This window comes from Calidris pugnax, unplaced genomic scaffold (assembly GCF_001431845.1).
Source record: "Calidris pugnax isolate Ruff unplaced genomic scaffold, ASM143184v1 scaffold42, whole genome shotgun sequence".
Lineage (NCBI taxonomy): Eukaryota > Metazoa > Chordata > Aves > Charadriiformes > Scolopacidae > Calidris > Calidris pugnax.
The window spans coordinates 3,783,829-3,809,643 of NW_015090920.1; the positions used below are offsets into that span (position 1 = coordinate 3,783,829).

General features: G+C 41.7%; 1 protein-coding gene across 2 annotated transcripts; it reads left to right on the forward strand.

Annotated features, from left to right (window-relative positions):
- The first annotated feature begins 538 nt into the window (after nucleotides 1–538).
- On the forward strand, nucleotides 539–25,481 carry PRMT9 (protein arginine methyltransferase 9). Of its 2 annotated transcripts, none has more exons than XM_014949974.1 (14): nucleotides 539–609; nucleotides 1,516–1,567; nucleotides 2,202–2,414; nucleotides 2,944–3,092; nucleotides 5,418–5,654; nucleotides 6,153–6,320; nucleotides 8,119–8,221; nucleotides 9,369–9,475; nucleotides 13,152–13,344; nucleotides 17,098–17,281; nucleotides 22,138–22,846; nucleotides 23,998–24,151; nucleotides 24,300–24,422; nucleotides 24,854–25,481. In XM_014949974.1, the coding sequence occupies exons 3-14, from the start codon at nucleotides 2,229–2,231 to the stop codon at nucleotides 25,067–25,069; spliced, it is 2,529 nt and encodes an 842-aa protein (XP_014805460.1). In that variant the 5' UTR covers nucleotides 539–609; nucleotides 1,516–1,567; nucleotides 2,202–2,228; the 3' UTR covers nucleotides 25,070–25,481. The 2 variants fall into 2 exon arrangements, with proteins under 2 accessions (XP_014805460.1, XP_014805461.1); XM_014949975.1 differs by having other exon boundaries at nucleotides 552–609; nucleotides 1,453–1,567.
- Nucleotides 25,482–25,815: the final 334 nt, after the last annotated feature.

The following is a 25,815-nucleotide window of genomic DNA, read 5'->3' on the forward strand; positions in this document are numbered from 1 at the left end:
GAGCTAAACTAGCATTAAAAAAAAAAAAAAAGTTGAGTCCTTGTCTGTACTTCTACTTACCAGTAAAATTATGACTTCTATTAGTTGCACAGTGCCTCCTTCTTTTCACCTTCCAAAGCACTAGCTTTTCTCTAACGCTAGGTTCTGGCATGCATTTTTTTTTCATTGGCTTTTAAAACATGTAAATCTCCTTTAAGGAAATAAAAGATAAAAATAAGTGAACCTCCACGCCTTAAAACTGTGGAAAAAAGTTTGGGGGGCGGGGGGAAGACACCACACCCACCCACCCACCCCAGGTGGGTCACCTCTTGTCACAAACCGAAGGGAAATAAAGCTTCAGCAAGATTTTTCTTTAATCTCGCTGCGGGCAATCCCGCGTTAGGTTCTTAGGGTTCTGGGAAGAGGGTTCTGGACCTACCGGGGAGGGTTTGTGGGGACTAGAGGGGTCCTTGAGCGGGGGGAACCCATCGTTCCCCTCAGGGCTCGGCCGCGCCCCCAGGGCGGGAAAGGCGTCCCGCGCGTGCGCGCTGACTTCCGCCCGGCAGCAAGATGGCGGCGGCCGGCAGCGTGCGCCTCAGCTCTGTGGGAGCCCCGTTCGGCGCCGAGCAGGTGATGGCCCCGGGAGCTCCCGTATTCCTCCCCCTTCCTAACCCAGCCTCAGAGCAAACCCCCCACCGCCCTGCCCGGTTCGGCGGCTCTGGGGCTCGTCCGGCGAGCGGGGAAGTGTGTTGGAGGTGCTGCGGCCTGCCAGGCTTTCCCGCCGGTGGGAGCCAGGCCCCTCGGCCTCTCAGCCTCCCATCCCTCCCCAGACCCCGGGTCCGTAGGGCCAGGCGGGTTTGCACGGCTCTCCCAGGTTTTGCGGGGTCCTGCGTAAATTGCTGGTGCTGGCTTGAGATGTGGCCGATGTTTGGGGTTGGTTTTTTTCGAGAAAAAAAGCGCCTACCAGAGAAGGGCAATGGAGCTGGTGAAGGGTCTGGAGCACAAGTCTTGTGAGGAGAGGCTGAGGGAGCTGGGGGTGTTCAGCCTGGAGAAGAGGAGGTTGAGGGGAGACCTTCTCGCTCCCTACAACTCCCTGAAAGGAGGGTGTAGAGAAGCAGAGATTGGTCTTTTCTCCCAAATCCCAGGTGATGGGACAAGAGGAAACAGCCTCAGGTTGCTCCAGGGGAGGTTCAGGTTGGATATTAGGAAAAATTTCTTCACTAAAAGGGCTAGCAAGCATTTTGGAATGGGCTGCCCAGGGAAGTGGTTGAGGCACCATCCCTGGAGATATTCACAAGACGAGTTGACATGGTGCTCAGGAATATGGTTTAGTGTTGGTAGGGGTTTTTTTGGGTTTTTTTGTGGTTTGTTTTTTTTTTTCTTTTTTTTGGGTTTTTTTGTGTTGTTGTTTTTTTTTTTTTTTGTCAGATTGATGGTTGGACTAGATTATCTTAAAGTTTCCTTCCAACCTAGGCGATTCTGTGATGGTGCCATGCTCCCTGCAGTCCCTCCCCATGTAACGTTCACTTTCTTCAGCTCTAGGATGCGCCTGAAGATCCTGAAGGTGGTATCAGGCTCTCTTAAGTAGGTAAGCATTAAAAGTTAAAAGTGGTAACCAAAGTAGTTATTAAAACACACATATTTATTATATTAACTCTTTAATGTTTTCTTAAGGGGGGAAAATGGTTGTGTTGCTGTGTGTAAAATAAGAGCTCATTGGCTCTTTTTCTGGGGTTCTTCACTTTATGAAGCTGCTTTTGTTGAAGCAGAAAAGTTTGTGTGTTACAAAAACTAATTTTAAAAAGAGAAAAAGTGTAACTTATTTCCAGGATGATGCGCACCTGACTTTTGAATGATGAACACTCATTTTAAAGTTAGTGCGGAATTTCAAGATTGAAATCATAGGTCCTAGGTCCGGATAGTTTTGATTAGGTTTGCTTTTTGTGATTATTTTGTTTGCTTTATGGAATTATCAATGGTATAAAGATAGGGATGGTTTTGAATGCTTAGGATCAGGGAGGGAGGGAGGGAGGATGTGTTTACTAATGCCAGTGAAAATTAAAACATCTGTCAGCTTTGTGTGCAGCTTCTTTGGCCTGCAATATACACAATTTTTTTTTTTTTTTTTTTTTATTTTTAAAGTTGATCGATCTGTCAGCTTTGTGTGCAACTTCTTTGGCCTGCAATATACACAATTTTTTTTTTTTTTTTTTTAATTTTAGGAAGAGTGAGTATTTCCATCCTTCAGAATGCCCAACTCCAACGCTAAACTTCACTGTAACAACAGAGGTGGTCGGGAAGCTGGCAGGAGGGAGTTGGTTTCCAGGTCTTTGCAGAGTGCACAGCATTGTCTGGAGGACCAGGATTTTGGAACTGCATATGCTCACTATCTCCTGGTACTAAATCTAGCTCCCGAGTTAAAAACTAGTGTCAAAGTAAGTGCTCTTTGAATTACTTGAAACAATTTTATTTACTGTATTCCTCTTGAGGCTTTGTGATGTGTTTTGGGCTTGTGATTCGTTGTGTGTAATTGATTCTCCTGTTCAGTCTTCAGAATAAAGGAGAAAACAGTCGTAATGGGGAGAACCAGTAACTTTAATAAGCTGTGTATGCCTGTGGGAAGGGAATTAATGTAATTCTCTTTTAGCCTGTGTGTGTCAAATAAGTTTTAATAAAAAGTAGAGCCTTATTAGTATTGACTTGTAGTACAGCATGCATTAATATACACAGAGGCCCTTAGTGTGTACTGCTGGGTGATGATACCCTGCGTGGGTATCCAAGAGCTTGTTTCTGCTTCTTCAAGTGAGCCAAATAACCTGGGATGGTAGCAATCAGTTGTGTGCTGCTGCTTAAAGAAATGAGGGTGTTCAGGTGCACGTCAAAATATCTCTAGATGTTTTCAGGGCTCGGTTCTCTGCTTCTGGTAACTTCCAGCAACTCAGTGATGCACATTTTGTTTTCTAGGAAACATTTCAGTTTACTCTCTTTAAATGGGCAGAAGAGCTGGATTCTCTGGCACGGATTCAAGATCTGTTTAACTGTTATGAGCAAGCACTTGAACTGTATCCGAACGATGAAGTGATATGTAATAGTATGGGAGAACATCTTTTCAGGTTTGTAGTAATGGATATTCAGCTTTTGTAAGGATCACGTTTAGTATTAAATGTTAATAAACAATACCTAATTCAGCAGAGCACATAAAATGTGCTTAAAGGAAATAAAGGCAAGCATGCACATAATGCTGTGCAGTGTGTACTGTTGAACTTCAGATATTTGTCAGCTTCAAATAGCATAGCCATTGCTGAAATAAATGTTGGTAGTCACAGCAAAAAGAAAAAAGGCAAAACCACTTTTACTAAAGTAAAAACTATAAAGTAATAGCACTGCCTTCAAATATTTTCTAACAATCTATCAAGAAATTACTACACAAAAGAGAGACCAGAATTGTTCAGTCACTGTGTTAACTGTAGTTAGGGTTAACATACAATTTTTTTTTTTTTTTCCTGTTAGATTTCTGAAAACTGTCTTTTAATTCTGTTCCTTCTTAAGGTCACATAAAACAGACCTTTGAAGTGAAGAAACTGGTCGTGCTGCTGTTCTCTGAAGGGCTATTCTTAAATGATTTAAGCTTAAGCTTTTATTAGAGTACAGCATTCTGTTCATGCTTTCTCCAAACACTGCAAAACATGATGTTTTGCTGTTGCTAAGGGTTCTAAGATCTTCTGAGACTGGAATTTTAAGATTGAAATAATAGGTCCTAGGTCCAGGTAGTTTTGATTAGATTTGCTTTTTGTGATTATTTTGTTTGCTTTAAGGAAAAACTCTTCCAGCGTTGTATTCAAATGTACCTGTTTGTTGCATTTCATAGATTTTGGGGTTTGTTTTAGTGCCGTCTTATTTGAGAATATGTTGTAGGTATCATAAAAACTTGCTTCAAGTTAACAATTTAGTTCCAAAGTTGCCACTTTAAGCAAGCAACTCAAAACTTGGGGGGTTTACAGCACCTTCTAGAACAGTTTTGCAGTTTGTAGTATTCTCTTGACTTGAAAATCTGAAGCTGGATTGCAGAGTGGGCTGCTGTCAGGTTGTTGCAGCAAGTTCTTGCAAAACCTGTTCTAGTTTGTGGAAAGTTGTAGCAGTAGATGAAGACTGGTGTGTACAATGGTATTTTTTTATATTCAGCTTTTGTAAGGATCATGTTTAGTATTATATGTTAATAAACAATACCTAATTCAGCGGAGCACATAAAATGTGCTCAAAGGAAATAAAGGCAAGCATGCACATAATGCTGTGTAGTGTGTGCTGTTGAACTTCAGATGTTTGTCAGCTTCAAATAGTATAGTCATTGCTAAAATAAATGTTGGTAGTCACAGCAAAAAAAAAAAAGGCAAAACCACTTTTACTAAAGTAAAAACTATAAGGTAAAAGCACTGCCTTCAAATATTTTCTAACAATCTATCAAGAAATTACTACACAGAAGAGACCAGAATTGTTCAGTCACTGTGTTAACTGTAGTTAGGGTTAACATACAATATTTTTTTTCTTTCCTGATAGATTCCTGAAAACTGTCTTTTAATTCTGTTCCTTCTTAAAGTCACATAAAACAGACCTTTGAAGTGAAGAAGCTGGTTGTGCATGTTCTTCTCTGTAGGGCTGTTCTTAAATGATTTGAGCTTAAGCTTTTATTAGAGTACAGCATTCTGTTCCTGCTTTCTCTAAACACTGCAAAACATGATGCTTTGCTGTTGCTAAGGGTTCTAAGATCTTCTGAGACCGGAATTTCAAGATTGAAATCATAGGTCCTAGGTCCGGATAGTTTTGATTAGGTTTGCTTTTTGTGATTATTTTGTTTGCTTTAAGGAAAAACTCTTCCAGCGTTGTATTCAAATGTACCTGTTTGTTGCATTTCATAGATTTTGGGGTTTGTTTTAGTGCCCTCTTATTTGAGAATATGTTGTAGGTATCATAAAAACTTGCTTCAAGTTAACAATTTAGTTCCAAAGTTGCCACTTTAAGCAAGCAACTCAAAACTTGGAGGGTTTACAGCACCTTCTAGAACAGTTTTGCAGTTTGTAGTATTCTCTTGACTTGAAAATCTGAAGCTGGATTGCAGAGTGGGCTGCTGTCAGGTTGTTGCAGCAAGTTCTTGCAAAACCTGTTCTAGTTTGTGGAAAGTTGTAGCAGTAGATGAAGACTGGTGTGTACAATGGTATTTTTTTGACTTCCTTTGCATTTTGAAGCGACTTGTTGTAGAGCTGTAAAGCATTCTTTTTCATAAGGTAACAGCAGTGTTTCTAAAGATAATATTTCTAACAAATACAAAATACTTCCATTGTCTTTTAACTCATATAAAACCTCTTTGTAGATCTACAGAAATTTACAGATGCTTGGCAGCTGAATGCATGCTATTTTTTATTTTTTGTCGTTTTTACTATTAGAATGGGCTTTAGAGATGAAGCAGCTGGATATTTCCATAAAGCAGTGAAGCTCAACCCAGACTTTGCTGACGCAAAGGAGAACTTCTACCGTGTTGCCAACTGGCTCGTGGAACGCTGGCACTTCATCATGCTCAACGATACCAAGAGGAACCTCACCTACCTGAAAGCCATCGAGAACGCCGTCCGCTCAGGGTGCAGATCTGTCCTCGACATTGGAACAGGAACAGGAATCTTGAGGTGTGTCCTAAGTGCATATTTAACATGAACTCAATAGAAATATTTTTGGCAAACAAAACTTGGTTGGTAGTGGGGAAAAAAACCAAGCATTTTCACTAATTTTTTGAGACGAAGCTTAAAGGAAATAAAGCTTTCAGCAGTCCCTGAGTCTGGAAGTTAATGTCTAATAGTATTTTTGAACCCATTGTTTTTTATTTGATGCAGCTGTTTTTTGTGTAGAAAGTTTCTTAGTTAAAACACTGTAGTATAAAGACTGCATTTAGCATAGCTGTGGAGTATCCTTATACTACCTGTATTTTATTTTTTTTTTTGGTGAATAACAAAAGATATTTCAAGAGGATACCAATTTGTGTGATATCGGTGTTCATACAAGACATATTAGATGATTTTTAGGCTTGAACTGTGTTCTCAGAAATATAAAGCAGATGCAGAAATAGAACTTAAGAGCAACTCGTATCTGGCCATGCTTTACCTAAAATGATTTTACATGTTTTTCAGTATGTTTGCAAAAAAAGCAGGAGCATCTTTTGTCTATGCCTGTGAACTATCAAAAACCATGTATGAACTTGCCCGTGATGTTGTGGCAGCAAACAATATGGAAAGAGAGATCAAACTTCTGCATTTGAAGTCACTTGATCTAGAAATTCCAAAGCACATACCTGAAAGGTACGTTATTGCTCTCTGTTGTGATAGTATTTTTAATTTGCTCTTAGTTTCAAGAAAGTAGAAAATACCCTGTGACCTAAAGCAGGAAATAACTTTGTCTATGATATTAACCATAATGGGAAAAGGTTCTCTATATGTTTTATGTTTTTATAGAGGAGTGAGAAATGATAACAGGTTTTTTTAGATTGTACTAATTTCGGTGGTAGATCAACAATGTCATAAATTAAGGAGTTTAATTCTTTGCTGGTGGCAACTTTGGGGCGTATGTGATTATATTGCAACAATATGAAAAGAGGAATTAGATTACTATATAATAAGTAATTTTCATATACTTTTATACTTAATAACTTGTGGCTTACTTCTGCAGCCTGTGAGTAGGATGGAAGTATGTAATAGGACCTGCAAAAAAAGACAGTTTCTGGGTCATACCACACCCCCGCAACTCCAAGTCAACTTCTGTGTCTGTCAGAGAGATCAGAAATTGCAGATTGCCTGCTTCTTCTGATTAGGGAGTGAGGGAAAACCTCCCTTCCCCTCTCCTCTGTCCCCTAAGGAGAGTGCAACTGTGTTTGGAGGCAAGAAGGTCATGTTTGGTTGCATCTGGAGGCCTGGTGGTGGCTGAGATGACTCAAGCTGTGAAAGTCAGCACCCCGCCGTGGCAGGGATCCATGAAGCTCTCAGTGTGGCTTTAGATATTGAGTAAAATTCAGTGGAAGGGGGTTGCAGTTCATCCTGTGATCATAAGGTTGTGTCTTGGTATTGAGCTTTTTGTTTGTGTATATACAGCTGCCCACCTGTCTGTAGAGCCGAGATCCGTGTGCTTTGGAAAATTTAAGTAGCTTATTTTTCCAATATTAAGTTTAAAGCACAGTAAGAGCTGCTGGGACAGATCATCAGCATGGAGTTGCTCTTGGCACATTAGAATTTGAACAGCATTGCAGCTTTTAATATATTCAATCAGGGATTTTTATGCTACCCTGCTCCTCTTTGCTCACTGTATCCAGCTGGGGTTCTTCTGGAGGATCTGTAAATTTCTAGCAGGTAGAAATCTAAGGGGATTTTTGTTAAGTTTTGGTATATGTGAAGGGCTAGTTTATCACTTCAGCTCACTGCTGCTAGGGATGCAGATTAAAGGTGGGAAGGAAATAATCCAGTTTACTTTGAATTTTGTAGCATTTAATGAAGTGTCTGGTAGATGGTACAGGCTCATAATCTGAAGTGATGGAGCTCCCACCATACGGTGGGTTACTGGATGTTGCCTCTCAGGAATAAATTGTTACTGTTTTGGGAATGCCTTGTCTTATCATGCTGTGTGCTTTTTGGTTTTAATTCAAAGGATTTAGGATTTTGGGCGTCTGTGAGTCTGCATGGTAATTTTGGGGTGCTTTGATTATAGGTTGTTGAGGTTTTTTTAATTCCTTTTTAACACATGCATGGATCTCTTGCACAAGATTCAGACAAAATACATATTCTGCAGCATCACTGGCTGCGTGCCCAGGCTGAAACATCTTCCTGTTTTGGCTAGATTCTTCCCACACGATGTATTTATAAACGTTGAAGAAGAAGCTTTATGGTAAACTCTTGCTCAATATTTATTCTCTTATATCTGCATCTTGAATAACTTCTAACAACAATTCAAACCAAGTCATTTGTTGGAAGATTTAAATTGCCCGTTGAAACTTTAGAACGCTGGTGGAAGTTTTGATCTGAGCTCATGTTGGTGTGGAGTTTGTTTTTGTTTTGTTAACAGGAATGTTTGTTATGTGTTATATTTCACGGTGTCCTTTTTGTCATCTAGGGTTTCCTTGGTTGTCACAGAAACAGTTGATGCTGGTTTATTTGGAGAGGGGATTGTGGAGAGCTTGATACACGCTTGGGAACATTTACTTTTACAACCAAAGGTAAGTGGTGTGGGTACACGTGTGTAAAGGGGACTCCTGTGTTGGTGTGTATGTATTTCTGCAGAAATGTGGGTGTGCATGTGCACACGTTCATGCACATGTGCATGAGGAACAACTGTTTTGTAAATATTTTATGCCTCTATATATTTTAAAAATGAGTGATCTGGATTTCTTCTGTAAATGTGATTTTGGTGAAAGGCAATAAAGCACACATACATCTGTGAGCTCATGTTCTGAGTAGACCAGGTACTGTGTTTCCTTATTAGCTTTCCAGCATACAGAGATGGTTCAGCCTTGGTCACTGTTTGTTCCTTCTTTACTTCCCTCTCCCCTTTGTAGGTAACACCAAAGGGATTTGTTTGTGTTTTAAAGGTGCTGTTCTCCTCTAAGTTTGATTGCAGCCCGGTCATTTTGAGACAGCAGCTAGTAGCAGAAAGTCGTGTCAGTCTGAGCAGAAAGTGCTGAATTCTGGTAGAATTATTTCTCATCATAACACTAGAGAAGAGTCAGTTATAATTTGTTAAACATATTCTTATGTTCTTAATTTATTTTTGCTACTGTGGAACTTTTCTGGAAGACTGAACAATTCCACTGGGGCTCTTGGATTTTACTTTATGTATTTTTGCATTTTAGCTAGCATACATTAAGCAAAGTAATGTGACAAGGAGTCTTACATGGGTTAACCTCTGTTAGGTTCTATGAAATAGAAGGACTTTGCTTTTATTTTGATGTTGCATTGATTCCAAGTCATTTTAAAAAAAAATCTTATTGGCAGAAAGCGTTTTGTATTGTCTTGAACAAACTGATGACCTCTAGTGTTAAGTGTAGGAATGATGCATACAGGAAAGGTCCTCAAATGTTTCAATATATTCTAACAATATAAATTTAAAAAACACTTTTACAATTATGCAGAAGTAGTAGTAGACTGAAAAGTAAAGCTGATGCATGGATATATTGAAACAGTACTTAAGAAACTCCTTTAAGGGTCGACTGGAATGACTAAGAGCAGGAGCTTTACTAGTCACTAAGAACTTACTGATGTTTTGGCTGTAGTATTTAATGGCTTATTAATACGTAACCTGTGCTTTGCCTTAATGGTAGAAATAGGTCACTATCTCATTGCATGTTGTTATTCATGTTTTCACAGCCTAAAAATGAAGATGGCAGCACTGGAGACTATGGCAGAGTCATTCCTGCAAGTGCTACAATTTTTGGGATGGCAGTGGAATGCAAAGAGATACGTAGACATCACAGGTATGTTTAAATTCTAGCACAGTTTGAACCTGTATTTATTATTTGGGAAGAGAGACTGGTGGTTTTTATGGAGGACTTTTTATTGTTCGTTTTGTTTTTTTTTTAATAGCTCATTTATCTGTTTTCACTAAACACATTTCTGCTCTCACCCTCCCCACCCTTTTTCCAGGCTCGTTTGTTTGTTGGTTTTTTCCCTCCCCTTTGTGGTTCAGACTTTCTGGATCACTTCATTAGAAACTCCTGATTTTCAGTTATGGTGAAATACATGCCTTTAAGTCATGCTAAAGAAATTTAATTCCTTAATAGTAAAATTACTTCTCAATTTCTGTATTGGAGATTCTTGGATTAACGCTTGGCCTTTATCCTCCTTCGGTTTACCCTCTTTATGATCTGCTCCATACCTTGCTGCTGTATCTAACCCTTTCAAAAGATGAGGACAGGACTTTGTAAAGCCTAAAATAATCCCACCTAGCATTATTTTTCTGCTTAATTCTGAACTAGCATATAGTAGGGTTTCTTTGCTCAGACCAGTTCTGACTGTGGATCAGTTATTTTCATATTCTTTTTTTTTCCTCAAATTCTAGAACCACGGTATGGAGACAGTATCTGTCTGAGAGGTTTGGACTTCATTTATTTTGTTTAGGATTAATTTCATTCCTTACAAAATGTAAACAAGATGAAAGTTAATGTGTTGTAGCTTTGGATTGTTGAATTAACAATCTATTCTAATAGTATAGCTTAAGGTCAGGTGGCTAGCTGGAGTGAAATGATTGCCACAAATTAATTATACACTGTAGGGAGAAGAAAAAAGTCACTTTTAAATTTCCTTCCTTTATAGTTTGACATCCCTTTTTCCTCCAGTAAGAATACCTGTCTTAAATCTATTTTAACAAGTGCTATTAAGCTTTATGTGAAACACTTGCCTAATCTCAGATTTAAAATACCCAGATCTCTTTGAATTCTTCTGATATGCATATCCCCACATTTCCTTAAGTGTTTTCATGATCTACAGCAAAACTTGGGGGTTTTGATGTGTTGGTTTTTTTCTGAGGAGGATGTGTAATGAAATTGCAGTGCAAAAGACTCTCTTTTCTGATGCTTTTTATATCATCTAGCACAGTTTCTGTTTTATACAACTAATACAGATTTTCTCTGAGCTTTTCCTCCTCATTTAATTTTGGTTTTTTGAGTGGTTATAAGTAGATGTAGCATCCAGGAATCGATGAATACCTGAGGGGTTTTTCAGGTACATTCAGGAGTGTGTTTAATCCATCATTTAACACTGATTCATCTTGCTGAGGGATTGAATCTCCCTTCACTTCAACTGTTGATAGTCTTGCGTATCACAGTCATCTATCTGTATCTGATCTGACCTTCTGCTTTGAATTCTGTCCCTTTATTTTAGCAATTTGAAGTTATGCTGCATTTCTTGTGCTCTCATTGTTTTTTAGGGGTCTTTTTTCATAGGGTATAGTGAAATTCTAGATAAATCATACCAGTTTTATTGTGACTCTATTTTTGATGCACTTAAGCCAACTTTACAAAAACTTTTACCCATTATTGTAGCTTTACAATTATCATTAAAACATCAAGTAATAATGTTTCTTTACAGCTGGTGCTGCTTATGCCTATTGCTTGTGTTCCCTGAAACGACTATAGGGCTTAACTCTTCTGTGGTGGTGTGTAATAGATATATATATTTTTTTTTTATGGTAAGCTTTCATTTTCTCCTGAAGTCATTGCACTCAATTTGAAGCAGTTATTTCACATCCATATGAAACGTGTTTACTTCCAGAAGAACAAATGAACTGACAAAGTTGTGAGAATTTCAGGTTTCAGATATTTTTTTTCAATGTGTAATTTTAGTTGATGGGCCCCAGAAATAGAGGCAATATAATGGCTCTGCTTCTGTGCTTATGTATTCAGACTGGAAGGGTTCATGACAATATAATAACCTGGTGACCTCTTCCACAGTATAGGCCTCATACAGCAGCTGTTCTGTTTTAGTTGCAGTTTTTCTTTGAAAATTCAGGCTATGAGGCCTAAGGTTATATATTATTCAGGTTATATAAGCCTAAAAATCCAGGTTATGGATTTTTCAGCCTATCCAATTGTGTGGTTGGGAGCGGCCCCAGAAATAGAGGCAATGTAATGGCTCTGCTTCTGTGCTTATGTATTCAGACTGGAAGGGTTCATGACAATATAATAACCTGGTGACCTCTTCCACAGTATAGGCCTCATACAGCAGCTGTTCTGTTTTAGTTGCAGTTTTTCTTTGAAAATTCAGGCTATGAGGCCTAAGGTTATATATTATTCAGGTTATATAAGCCTAAAAATCCAGGTTATGGATTTTTCAGCCTATCCAATTGTGTGGTTGGGAGCTTCTCTGGCTCAAGGGGATGACTGTATCTGATGAGAACGTTGTCAGAGCCTGTCTAGTCATACTTAATTGCAGGTTCCTGAGAAAGTGATTCAGAATTAAAAGTGGTTCTAGAAAGAGAAATTTAACTAGTTGTCATTTGAACTTCTGAGTGCCAGATCTCACTGTAAGAATGCAGATTTATTGATAGCTGTCACTTCAGCTGGGAAGCACTAAGTCCTTCACAGACAAATGTACTTTTTCAGAGTAAGCTGAAGTGTAGCTTGTGCAAGGTTTGTCTCATGCAATTTCCTGACTTGTACTTTGAGAATATTTTTTTTTTTTAAGTGCTCAAACCTAAGAGATGGACAGTGTAGGTAAGTAGTTGTTTTAAAGCAGTTACAGCATTCTTTCTTCTTTGAAACTTTCTGTATAAGGTTGTTTCTAGAAACCTAATTGATCTTCTGTCTTACAAGAGAATTGTAAGAATTCTCTCTGAATTGTCAAAGCCTTTTCCACTGAGGAATCAACTCTAAGACTTTCTTTGCAGCGGATACGCGTACTCTGAATTGTCAAAGCCGAGGAATCAACTCTAAGACTTTCTTTGCAGCTTTGTAACTGAAAAATGCCTTATTGTGCTTGATAAATACATAGCAGTACTGCAAAATGGAGTGTAACTGTGAAAAATGCCTTATTGTGCCTGATAAATACATAGCAGTACTGCAAAATGGAAGTTTTACATCAAAGAGATTACAAAAATTAATTCTCTTATTGCATATCTATTTGTCTTTGTTCTGACTGTTCTGTTCACCTGAAAGAAACACCTTCATTGTCTATCGAATGCAGTGGCAGAAAAGCTTTATTTGCTCTATCTAATGCAGTGGCAGAAAAGCTTTATTTGCTCTTATTATCACATATTCTTCTTTCTAGTTCTCTGTCAAGACTAAAGGAGTTGTACTTCCAGGGGCAAAAGTCTGTGAGTATGTTCTTCTTTCTAGTTCTCTGTCAAGACTCCAGGAGTTGTACTTCCAGGGGCAAAAGTCTGTGGCCTTTGACAAAGGACATGCTGAGCCTTTTCTCAGTTTCTAGTGACATCATTCAGTTCTGATTCCTGAAAGAGATGTGCATTTTCTTGCTGTAGAGCTGCTCTGACAAAAATCCCACAAAATTCTTCTGGTTTTTTTATAGGTTTTCCATTCTTACACTCTCTGCATTTCAAAATGCTAAGCCTGGGAAGAATTTCCTTTGGGTTTTTTTGGTCAAATTATTTGTGGTTTCATTTCTTCCCCCTTTTTTTTTTTTCTCTTTTACTCCCAGAGTGGGAACACAAGAAGTTGCTGGTGTCCATTTGCCAGATTCAGTGCAATTCTTTAGCCCAACACATGCTTCTGCTGGTTCAGAGGAAACTGTTGAACCTTACACCACTGAGAAGCTCAGTCGTATTCCTGGAGGTTACATACCTCTGACAGAACCCTGTCAAGTCATGACAGTAGATTTCAACAATCTGCAGGTAATAATATTTTTTTTAATGTCCTTTTTAAGTAATCTATTTATGAATAATGAGAGCCCCAGATCCTATTTGCTTTCTGGGTTTGGTTTCAGAACAGTTCACGAGTGCAAAGTTGGCAGGGCTGCACTGAAATCCTCTGCTGGTTGGGATACTTCTCTGGTTGTGTGGTGATGTGATTCATCAGATGACAGTTTTGGAGGTGGAGTTTTTTGTTTGTTTGACATTGTTTAGGGCACTAAATTAGCTCACCAAGGGATCAAACAACTGCCAGCCTCAGAGCAGGGAGGGGGAGAAGGAATGCAACAGACCCATCTTAATGATTTCTGCAGTTGTGAAGCTGACTGAGTTTATTCCTCTAAAGTTAGAGTCTTCAAGAAACTCTGGAAAGAAATTATTTTACATCTGACATAAAAATGTCTGTAAGCATTGATGGGTAAGCATAAAAGAGAGGGGAGATGAAGAAATTACCATATTTAATCAGGTTGATTCCACTTTGGTATTTGATGGTATTTCTGTAATATGGCACTCTGGAATATGGTAGCATTATTTTGTGTGTTTTGCACAAAATCCCTTTGTGTACATATACTAAATAGGCCTGAATTGTAAGGCAAGGACCTCAGCCACTCGCAGCTGAGCGTGCTAAAAAGATGGTACATCTGATGTCTGGTGTGTTTCTTGCTCATTGACCTGTGGTGAGGAGTTAGTGTTGAGTCAGAGCTAAAAATAGAGTCTGTTATATAAATATAAAGTATTCCTGGCTACTGCTTGGCCGGGAATTGCAGCGTTTCTGAATCAATAGCTTTTTCCTAGTTGGCTCGTCTGACATCCTGAGATTAAAAATGAAATAAGACAAGGCTTTTCAGTGTACTGCTGGGAGCCATCTCTCCATGACCTAATGTTGCTTCTGCTTCTAGCATCAATAAGAAATTATTGCTGTCATCTGAGATGCCTACTCTTAAGTATCTGCCTGCTGGAGATGTAAAGATAATTTAAAGGAGTGAAAAAACAGTGTTACTCTTTAAATGGTGTTTCAGAACCATGCCGTTGAAGTTTCAGTTAGACTAAGGGAATATTTCTGTCGTGAAATGGTAAGATATGATAAGTGGGGGTAAAGGGAAGAGATGCAGTTAATTGTTTGGGAATCACTGGTTACTGTTTGTTGTCACTTTTTTTCACTGAGCAAATAAGGCAGTTCCAACTGTGGATTTCAAACATCAGTTTCAACCTGAGGTTTGTTTGTTTTTGTCGTGGCCACACCTGGATGTTCAATCTGTGCAGGTGAACAATAAAAAAGAAAAAATGTCTCTGCTTCTATTGGGATAAAAAGCTCTGCTATACTTAAAGACAGTAGCAGAATTACCTACTAAATATTGAAATTCAGATATGAGGTTACTTAATGCTAGTGAGGTCATTTCAAAGACCTGTTTTCTAAACTTGTATTTCAAAGAATGAGAGGGATTTTTGCATTTTCAAAGAATGAGAGGGATTTTGCATTTATCTGCTTGCACTAACTCCCCAGACCTAAACTGAGAGACCTGAGAAAAAGACTTAAAATACAGTACACAACGTTTCTCAAACTGTGGTGTAGGAGGCTTCACAGGCATCAGAGAAATAATGATAAGAAGTCAAAATCTTAAAAAAAAAAGCCCTGCTTGTACTAACTACCCAGACCTAAACTGACAAACCTGAGAAAAAGTCTTAAAATACAGTACACAGCGTTTCTCAAACTGTGGTGTAGGAGGCTTCACAGGCATCAGAGAAATAATGATAAGAAGTCAAAATCTTAAAAAAAAAAGCAGCTGAGTTTTATGCCAATGACTTTATTACTGCTATTATTATTAGCAGCCTGATTGCTCGCAGGCAGGGGAATGTGGCTGTAATTCCAGGCTGCAGGTAGTACCTGGGTGCGTGTTTGCTGGCAGCAGGTCAGGGCTACTGGGAGTGGAAGTGAGTGTTTACCTCAGCAGCCAGTAATTAACGCTCCGTCTCGCTTTCAGGCCCTAGAGGACCTGAGCTCTTGCCAACAGTTGCACACACTGGCTCTTCCTAATTTTAACGAGAGGTTACCGTGTGGAATATTTGAGAAAATTTGAGTTAAGGGATAGGAAACTTAACAACTGCGTTTTTTGTGGAGTTTTTCCTTATATTTTTTTAATGCAAGTTATCTCTTTTTATTCAGAGGATATATGTGGCATAGCATAATTCCATACCTACTCCTGCATCACTGCTTTATTTTCTTTGTTGCCTCTTTAGATACAGTGGTTGATAAATTGCCATCCTGATGGGCTAGAGCTGTTCGAGTCTGTAGTTGTCATAAATAATAGAAAAAAAAGTTTTATGCAGTGGACAAACATCAGGAATAAATACGGGATAAGTGACAGAGAGTGGAGAAGGCTGGAATAACTGCCTTCAAGTGGGTTTTAGGTGTTGTGTGCCACAAGATGAGGATGTAACACTGCATTTACTAAACTAGTGGATGAGAACCTTGGGCCTGCTGCTTTTAAGGAATAATCAGGAAGAATATTGTTAATATAAAATACGCTTCTAAACAGCTGTAACTTTCCAGAAACTGAGAAACAGATGCATGCTTTTGCTCTTGCTGTCTTGCTTCAAGAGGCATACTGCCAGCAAAGCTTCAGCTTCCTACTCTTTGTTCTTTTTCTCCAGTTGAGGACATATGGAAAAAATGACTAGCAGCAAAGTATTTTTATTGAGGAGCAGTGAGATCTCATGATGAACTTCATTAGCATCCAGTAATTCTGACACACTGACGCATTGTCCAGACATCTCTCAGCTGTGAGAAGAGAGGTAGAGCAACTCTGGGGAGAAGAGAGAATGGGAATAAAGAGGGAAATAATAAAAAAATGCAGTGTGTGGGAGCTACTCTGAGAGTGGAACTTTTCTTTTGCCCTGTGTATTTTAAGATGGAAACTTAGTGAGGAGAAATGTTGACGTTAGCAGATCAGGAAGCTGATAAATGCTAAGGCAAGGCCGTTGTGTTACTAAATAGAAAGGTTGTGACTTAGAGAATCTTTGGTCCCTTGTGATTGACCTACTGTTACTTGGTTTATGCCAGAACTATCTACAGTAGAGCTGGGCCTTTTATGTTTGTCAGTTAACAGAAGGTAATTAATGAGAAAAATAGATTTTATGTGGAAAAAGACCTAATTCCTATTACATACTCAGAATGTTTTAGGAGTATTGGAGAATTTATAACCTGATTCCTTTAGGGCAGATCGTGGTTCTTCCCAATAGGAAATGGTACATGCCTGAGCTTTTACACAACGCCCAGGTAACAGAGAAAATATCCTCAAAGATGTTTGACTTGGTGTTTTTGTAATGATTTTGCCAAACCTGTGGTCAAGTGAATTCAGTGCTTAGGTACAGTATTTCTAGAGCTGATTGAATGCAGGTTTTGAGTGAGGTATGTACCTCAGCATTGGCTTGAATCCAGCCCAAAAGACTGGCTCTGTTTACTCTCACGAGGTAAGCCTTGCCAGGCTGAAGCCTTTCTGGTGGTTTTCAGTGTTTTTAAATAAGTGTGTTTTTAGATGTAGGTGTGTTTGCTTTAATGGCTGATGGGCACAGGTCATGTGTGTAACTGCACTTGTGTGTGGAACGACAGCTCCAGTGCTAACGAGTGCTAATGATAATTGGTGTTGTAGTGACTTAGTGAGTGTAATAAAAACCATCTTTTATTTATGGAAAGAAACGCTCTCATGCTTTTTTTCCCCTTCTTTCCACTCTGGTCAGGAGCTGAAAAGCCTTGCAGCTAGAAAGCCCTGGAAGCTCAGCCTGCCAGTCACTGAAGGAGGAGTGCTAGATGCTGTTGTGGTGTGGTTTGTGCTACAGCTGGATGATGAGCACGCTCTGTCTACGAGTCCCAGTGAGGAAACGTGCTGGGAACAGGCAGTCTATCCTGTGCAGGGCCTCCTCGGTACGTCCTGGGGATTTTCTTGTTTAATACACTTGGTTTCATTTTGGTTTTGAGCTGGTTGGGTTATCTCAGAGACTAGGAGATGGCAGCAATTAGGTGTAGGAAATACAGGTTAGGGATGGATCTTCTGGGAAGCACTACTGAGGAGAAAGATCTGGGAGTCCTGGTAGATAGCACACTTTCCATGAGCCAGCAATGTGTCCTTGTGGCCAAGAGGCCAATGGAATCCTGGGCTGCACAGGGAAGAGTGTGGCCAGTAGGTCAAGGGAGGTCATTCTCCCCCTCTGCTCTGCACTGGTGAGGCCACAACTGGAATCCTGCCTCCAGTTCTGGGCTCCCCAGTTCAAGAGGGACAGGGAACTGCTGGAGAGAGTCCAGCGTAGGGCAATGAAGATGATTAAGGGATTGGAGCATCTCCCTGATGAGGAAAGGCTGAGAGAGCTGGGGGTCTTTAGCCTGGAGAAGAGAAGGCTGAGGGGAGACCTTATTTATAAGTATCTAAAGGGTGAGTTGAAGGAGGATGGGGCTGGACTCTTCAGTGGTTTCCAGCGATAGGACGAGGGGCAACAGACACAAACTGGAACATGGGACGTTCCACTCAAATCTGAGGAAGAACTTCTTTGGGGTGAGGGTGGCAGAGCCCTGGAAGAGGCTGCCCAGGGAGGGTGTGGAGTCCCCTTCTCTGGAGATCTTCAAGCCCCGGCTGGATGCTCCTGAGTGATTTGCTCTGGGCAACCCTGCTTTGGCAGGACAGTTGGACCAGATGATCTCTAGAGGTCCCTTCAACTCTGACAATTCCATGATTCTGTGAAAAGTTCAACAGCAAGTAGGTGTGAGGTGGTTCCCGAGCAGGTTTCTGGACTGTAGTGCACAGGTCTTGTTTGTGTGACTCTGCTGTGAAGCAGATAAAGGACCTGCTTAAGATCTGGGAGAATGCTTTTCCTTAAGTTGATTTGTTTCTATCCTGAATTGAATGCATTGTGGAGCAGCTCCAAGGAGTGGGGCTGCTAACTGGCCCCACTTAGTCAGGGTGTGACTCGTGGAAGGGAGGAGGGGGTGGTGAGGTAGGAATTGGTAGCTGCTACTGCCAGAAAACCAAAACTAAACATTCTTGCCTGCCCCTCACCTCCATTTTGGGCTCTAACTTGTGAATACTGTTCCACAGCCCCCACACCCCCGCTGTCATTTCCAGCAGCCTCTACTCCTGTCATGGTTTTGACCCCAAAGTAAGCTGATGTAAGCTGTCTGTTTTCATCTCCCAGCAAACTGGAATTCCAACTATTCAGACAACCTACCAGAGCTCTAGTTGTACCACAGTCGAGCTCCAATTGGGTGCCAAATTGAAGGAAGAGAGAGACCCTTTGATCCCTCAGCTTTTACACTGAGCATGGGGCAGATGGGATGGAATACCCTGTTGATCACTTTTGGGTCACCTCTCCTGTCCTCTCCTCCCTAGAGGTGGGACCCCTCTTTGCTTTTCCACTTCTGACCCTCCAACGGGGCAAATAACGAATTTACCTGACCTTGGTTGTTACAGCAATGAGTATAAGCAGGGGCCTCTCACACCATTCCTTGGTATAATCAGGTCTTATCCCTGTGAGAGTACTGTTCCACAGCCCCCACACCCCCACTGTCATTTCCAGCAGCCTCTGCTCTCCTGTCGTGGTTTTGACCCCAATGTAAGCTGTCTGTTTTCATCTCTGAGCAAACTGGAATTCCAACTATTCAGACAACCTACCAGAGCTCTAGTTGTACCACAGTCGAGCTCCACGTTGGGCACCAATAAATCTGTCGTGGTTTTGACCCAATTGACCAACCAGAAGGACAGATGGCCCCTCCCTCCCTCCCCCCCTAAGGAAAAGAGAGAGGAAGAGGGGGATAAAAAAAATAAATTATGAGTTTAGAGAAAGACTAAACTACTTTAATGAAAATATAAATAAATAATGAAATAAGAAGAAGAAGAAAAAGGAAAAAAAATGTAAAATAAAATAAAAATGTGTACAGTATATACAAAACTGTATCAAGCTCCCAGGATGATGATCCCATCACCAACAGGCATAGGGAAAAGTCCCAGACTGGGCTCGGTGATGGACAGGAGGTGGATTCCAAATCTGGAGTCAGGAATGCTCGGATTGGGATCAAAGGCAGACAAACAGACAGGGTCCTCCTTGACATCAGCCATTGAAGGGAGAGTTGACCCTTTGATCCCTCAGCTTTTATACTGGGCATGGGGCAGATGGGATGGAACACCCTGTTGGTCAGTTTTGGGTCACCTCTCCTGTCCTCTCCTCCCTACAGGTGGGACCCCTCTTTGCTTTTCCGCTTCCAACCCTCCAATGGGGCACATAATGAATTTATCTGACCTTGGTTGTTACAGCAATGAGTATAAGCAGGGGCCTCTCACACCATTCCTTGGTATAATCAGGTCTTATCCCTGTGAGAGTGAACAGTTTCTGAACAATATGCTGTTAATTTCGGAGTTTAGTTAGTTAGAAGAGGCCCAGGTAAAAAAGTAAAATTACTGAACAGAAAATTAGTTGTGTTTTACCTCAAACCAGGACATGTTCACCTCTTCTCCGTTCTCCTAGTTCACAGACTCTTAAAGTATCTCAAGGGACCCGTAAGGATCATTGAGTCCAACTTCCTGCTCCTCTCAGGACACCTAAAACTAAACCACACGACTAAGAGCGTTGTCCAGATGGTCCTTGAACTCCGACAGGCCTGGTGCGGTGACCACCTCCCTGGGGACCCTGGTCCAGCCACCGACCACAGTTTCAGTAAAAAACCTTTTTTCTAATGGCCAAACTGAACTTCCCCTGGTGCAGCTTCGTTCCATTTCCTTGTGTCCTATCACTGGTCACCAGAGAGAGGGGGTCAGGAGGTGGATTCCAAATCTGGAGTCAGGAATGCTCGGATTGGGATCAAAGGCAGACGAACAGACAGGGTCCTCCTTGACATCAGCCATTGAAGGGAGAGTTGACCCTTTGATCCCTCAGCTTTTATACTGGGCATGGGGCAGATGGGATGGAACACCCTGTTGGTCAGTTTTGGGTCACCTCTCCTGTCCTCTCCTCCCTACAGGTGGGACCCCTCTTTGCTTTTCCGCTTCCAACCCTCCAATGGGGCACATAATGAATTTATCTGACCTTGGTTGTTACAGCAATGAGTATAAGCAGGGGCCTCTCACACCATTCCTTGGTATAATCAGGTCTTATCACTGTGAGAGTGAACAGTTTCTGAACAATATGCTGTTAATTTCGGAGTTTAGTTAGTTAGAAGAGGCTCAGATAAAAAAGTAAAATTACTGAACAGAAAATTAGTTCTGTTTTACCTCAAAGCAGGACATCTTTGTTCACCTCTTCTCCGTTCTCTTAGTTCACAGACTATCTTAGAGTATCTCAAGGGACCCGTAAGGATCATTGAGTCCAACTCCCTGCTCCTCTCAGGACTACCTAAAGCTAAACCACATGACTAAGAGCGTTGTCCAGATGGTCCTTGAACTCCGACAGGCCTGGTGCGGTGACCACCTCCCTGGGGACCCTGGTCCAGCCACCGACCACAGTTTCAGTAAAAAACCTTTTTTCTAATGGCCAAACTGAACTTCCCCTGGTGCAGCTTCGTTCCATTTCCTTGTGTCCTATCACTGGTCACCAGAGAGAGGGGGTCAGCACCTTCCCCTCCGTTGCCCCCCCCTTGTGAGGAAATTGTGGGCTGTGATGGGGACACCCCTCAGCCTTCTCTTCTCCGAGCCCAACAAAGTGAGTAACTTGAGCCACTCCTCCCGAGTCCTTCACCATCTTCACCCTTCTCTGGACACACTCCAACAGTGGGATGTCCTTCTTAGATTGAGGCCCTCAAAACTTCACACAGTGCTGGAGGTGGGGCTGCCCCAGAGCGGGACAGTCACCTCCCTCAGCTGGCCAGCTCTGCTCTTCTTGGTGCACCCTGGGACACGGTTGGCCCGTTTTGCTGTCAGGCCATGCTGTTGACTCCTACTTGCCATCTCCAGCATCTCGTCCCCAAAATTGGATGTAGAACCAGGATGTGTGTCTCCACCTCAGCCCAGCTGGAGAATCTGGTGCTTGCTCTTGTTAAATTTTGCAGAGTTGTTAATTGCCCAGCTCTCTAGTGTAGCCACATCTCTCTACCCTTGAGAGAGTCCACAGCTCCTCCTGATTTAGAAATAACAGACAGCAGGGGCAGGTGTGCCATGGAGTGGTTCAGTGGAAAGCATAGGAGAGGGAAGAGATATTTGTAGCCTCTGTTGCCATTGAAAGAAATATTTCCCAAACTATAGCAGTTCTGTTTGGAAATTCTGGTCTGGTATCAGTTGATTTACTTTCTTAGAAAACACACACAGAGTATCCAAAGACCATCTTAAGCTTGTACACTGTAAATGTCCCAGTAAAACTTATTTTGAATAAGTTGCTCTTTCTAAAGCGTGGCTATTGTTTTCTGTGTAACTATGAATTTACCTTTGTCTACAGGAGGTAGGTATTAAAATGCACACATTTTAAAGCAAAAGCAGTTTCTGTACCAGGCTGTTCTTTGTCCTGCTCTGCTGTTGACAGAACACTTAAAAGTAATATATATTAATCATAGAAAGGCTTGTGTTGAGAATAAATAGGTTTTGCCTAGTTTGGGACAGTTTAAGGCAAATGTCAGTTGTAAATTTCAGCTTGTGAACTGCAGACTAGAGCAATTCTTTCCTACACGCTACTAACAACCAGTGAAGAAATGAGGTAATGCTTTTCTTGTGGTTTTGTTTGGGTTTTTGTTTAAGTGAAGCAGCCACAAGGTGCTGATATTTGCCGTGAAATAACTTGCTGTGACTCTTCTGTGCTGTTTTTGCCAAGATTATTCGGTGAAGCCCGGAGACAGCGTGTCGATGGAAGTTTGCTGCCAAGACTGCTACTTGAAGATCCAGAAGATTTCTCCTTTGACTTCCGAGAGCGGGATGGACGTCAGCGAGAGAGAGGACCCCCTGAGTTTGGGCAACGAGGCTGAACTATGTCATGCTCTGGCTGGGCTTCAGACAACTAACAAACAGGATGGCACCAGTCAAGTGTGTGTGTTGGAATCCACAGAGATAGCCCTGCTGAACAACGGGCCGTACCACCAGTGCTTCAAAGCTGCCATGGGCAGAGTGTTGTCATCGTTAAGGCCACGTAAGGACTTGCAGTCCATGGATGTTGATGGACATGGCAGTGGGATGCACCAAGAGGGTCAAACCAAGAGCTCTCCAGACGTGGCTCCTGATCCTTTGTACATTTTAGATGTGTCTGAGGGCTTCTCCATCCTCCCTGTTATAGCTGGCCAACTTGGACCCGTCAGAGCCTACAGTTCTATCGAGAAGGAACAGCACCAGGCAGCACTTCATGTCATCTCAGAGGCTAACCATTTCCCCAAGGAAACCTTAGAGTTTTGGCTGAGTCACTTAGAAGATGAAAGTGTGGTGCTACAGAGACCCAAATCAGACAAACTGTGGAGTATTATTATCTTGGATGTTATAGAGACATCAGGTTTAATCCAGCAGGAGGTGATGGAAAAGGCTGCAATATCCAGGTACAGTATAAATGGACAAAAGTATTCCTGGGAATCCATAATTATCTGAAAACTTTTGAAAATATTCCTTCTAACTACAAAACTACTGTCATCTTGTTTCTGTAGAGCAGAAAAAGCTGGTTTTCTGAACAGTTTGGACCTCCCAGAGTGTTTCTGGTGTGACCGTTGTATACATGGATCTTTTTTAAAAAGGAAAAAAGCGTCAAGTTTTCACTTTTATAGACCTCTTTGTATTTTGTATGCGAGAATGTGAATGGAAAATCTTATTTCTTGGTCTGTCAGAAGCTCCCAGGGTAGGCAGCATCGTAGTAACAGCTGAAGTGGCTTTAAGTGCAAGGTTGAAAAAGCCCAGATTCATGCACGTGTCAAACTGTTGCTGGAACAAACTGGTACCGCTGAAGATCTTATTTCTTGGTCTGTCAGAAGTTCCCAGGGTAGGCAGCATCTTAGTAACGGCTGAAGTGGCTTTAAGTGCAAGGTTGAAAAAGCCCAGATTCATGCACGTGTCAAACTGTTGCTGGAACAAACTGGTACCGCTGAAAGACAAACACAGGGTGTTTAGGTGCAATGTTTAGGTGGAACTTCTTATGTTCAAGTTTGTGCCCATTTCCTCTTGTCCTGTCCCTGGGCACCACTGAAAAAAGACCAGCCCCATCCTCTTGACACCCTCCCTTGAAGTATTTATAAGCATTGATCAGATCCCCCCTCAGCCTTCTCTTCTCCAGACTAAAAAGCCCCAAGTCCCTCAGCCTCTCCTCGTAAGGGAGATGCTCCAGGCCCCTCATCATCTCTGTATCCCTCTGCTGTCCCCTCCCCAGCAGTTCCCTGTCCTTCTGGAACTGGGGAGCCCAGAACTGGTCCCAGTGCTCCAGATGGGGCCTCACCAGGGCAGAGCAGAGGGGCAGGATGACCTCCCTTGTCCTGCTGTTCCACACTCTTCCTGATGCCCCCCAGGATCCATTGGCCTTCTTGGCCACAAGGGCCCATTGCTTGCTCATGGGCATCCTGTTGCCCACCAGGACTCCACTCAGATGCTTCTGAGCACTTGACTTCAGAGGAAGAACTGGTGTGCCTTTCTTAAATGTAATGAATGTTCTCTCACTGCTGTGGAACGATGGGCTTCAGGCGTGAAACCTCTTCTCATTTTCCAGATGTTTGCTTCACAGCGGAGGGCAGATTTTCCCCCAGTACGTGCTGGTGTACGGGATGCTCGTGGAGTCGGAGTCTCTGCTACTGGAGAGCGCTGTTCAGGGAACAGAACCAACCCTTGGATTTAATATAGCCCCTTTTATCAACCAGTTCAAGGTACGAAGTTGGTGGGGGTGCATTTTGCATTTTGGCTGTCTCTTCCAGGCATTACTGTAATCCATAGAAACTTTGGCGTTACGATTGTCTCTTAATTTTTAACTTTTCAATGGCTGTTGATGCCTGACGTTCCGGTGTGTGCCCTTAGGTACCTGTCCGTGTGTACTTGGATCTCTCCACGCTGCCGTGTGTCCCCTTGAGCAAGCCAGTGGAGCTTCTGAGGCTGGATCTCATGAACCCCTTGTTGAACAGCTCCAGCAGAGAAGTGAAGGTGAGTTGTGTGAGGACAGAAAGTCAGGAGCGTGCTGAGCTGCTCTCCTGCAGAGCTGTTTCTTCATTGCTCAAAACCATCAACACAGAATTGACTTGTCTGCACATCTCTCTGAAACGGATTGGAACGGTTTGATCTGATTTTTTTTCAGGCTGGATATTAGGAAAAATTTTTTCACTGAAAGGGTTGTCAGCCATTGGAATGGGCTGCCCAGGGAGGTGGTTGAGGCCCCATCCCTGGAGGTGTTCAAAAGACGGGTTGATGTAGTGCTGGGAGGTCTGGTTTAGTGATGATGCTCCTTGTTTGTTGTGTGGGTGTCTATTTTTGTCAGTGAGGTTGACAGTTGGACAAGATGATCTTTAAGGTCCCTTCCAACCTAGAAGATTCTGTGATTCTGTGATTTTCTTACTTCCTTTTAAATATTTTTTTAGGTACAAATTTGTAAGTCTGGCCAAGTCACTGCCATTCCCTTCTGGTACCACATCCACCTGGATGAAGAGCACAGCTTGGATACATCTGATGAGTTCTCCCACTGGAAGCAAGCGGCGGTGGTTCTGGATGAGCCCATCCACGTCCAGGTCGGGGCTGAACTCGTGCTGGATGTTCAACACCATAAAAGCAATATCAGCATCACAGTGAAACGGTGAAGAAGGGGCATGGATTAACTGATTGGTGGTTAATTAGCTATGCACAAATGCGCTGTTCCTAACATTGTGGAGGTTAATTTATATTGAAGTCTAAATTCTATCCAACGGCTCAAAAAGGCTGTTTGAGGTTAAGAGTCCTTGTTTCTCCAAGTGTAGTGCTGCTGCTCAGGTCCCACAGCATCCTCCTGGTGTGTACTGAGATATCAGCCTCGTGGTAGGGACCATAAGGTCCTTCCAGTTGCACTATCACAAGTAGATAATTGTAAAGAGTTGTAAAGGAGCACTGTTGAATAACTCAAGTTGTACAGGGGAAGGTCAAGTGAGTAAACTTGTTAGAATCCTGCAGAGAATCATTTTTGGTAATATAATGCACCTGATAAATTGCTGTAATAAAACTCCTAGAAGAGTGGAAGAAAAGTCTCCAGTTTTTGTTTGGTTTTTTTTTTCTCCCAAAACAGAGGTAAGGATGAAATCAAGTTTTCAGGAAGTAAAACAACTGGACACCAGGCTTTATCCAAGGGCTACAATCCATAACAAAATATAAGCGTGTTAAAGTAGGGCAGAGGCTTTTCATACTACATAGAAAACAGCTTTTTTTAAACAAACAAACAAAAACCACAATCCATAAAAATCTGAGTTACTGTGACACACCCTGTACCCACTGGGTTTAGTTATTTTCACCGAAGTGCAGTTTTAGAGAGAAGTGTTCAGGTGCCTTGTGCTGCAAGACTGCTGATAAAGGCAAA

Coding starts and splice junctions, on each gene's coding strand:
- PRMT9 (XM_014949974.1), top strand. CDS start 2,229: ATGCCCAACTCCAACGCTAAACTTCACTGTAACAACAGAGGTGGTCGG. Junction 17,282..22,137: donor TCCTGTGCAGGGCCTCCTCG/GTACGTCCTGGG, acceptor GTTTTTGCCAAG/ATTATTCGGTGAAGCCCGGA. Junction 22,847..23,997: donor GAAAAGGCTGCAATATCCAG/GTACAGTATAAA, acceptor CTCATTTTCCAG/ATGTTTGCTTCACAGCGGAG.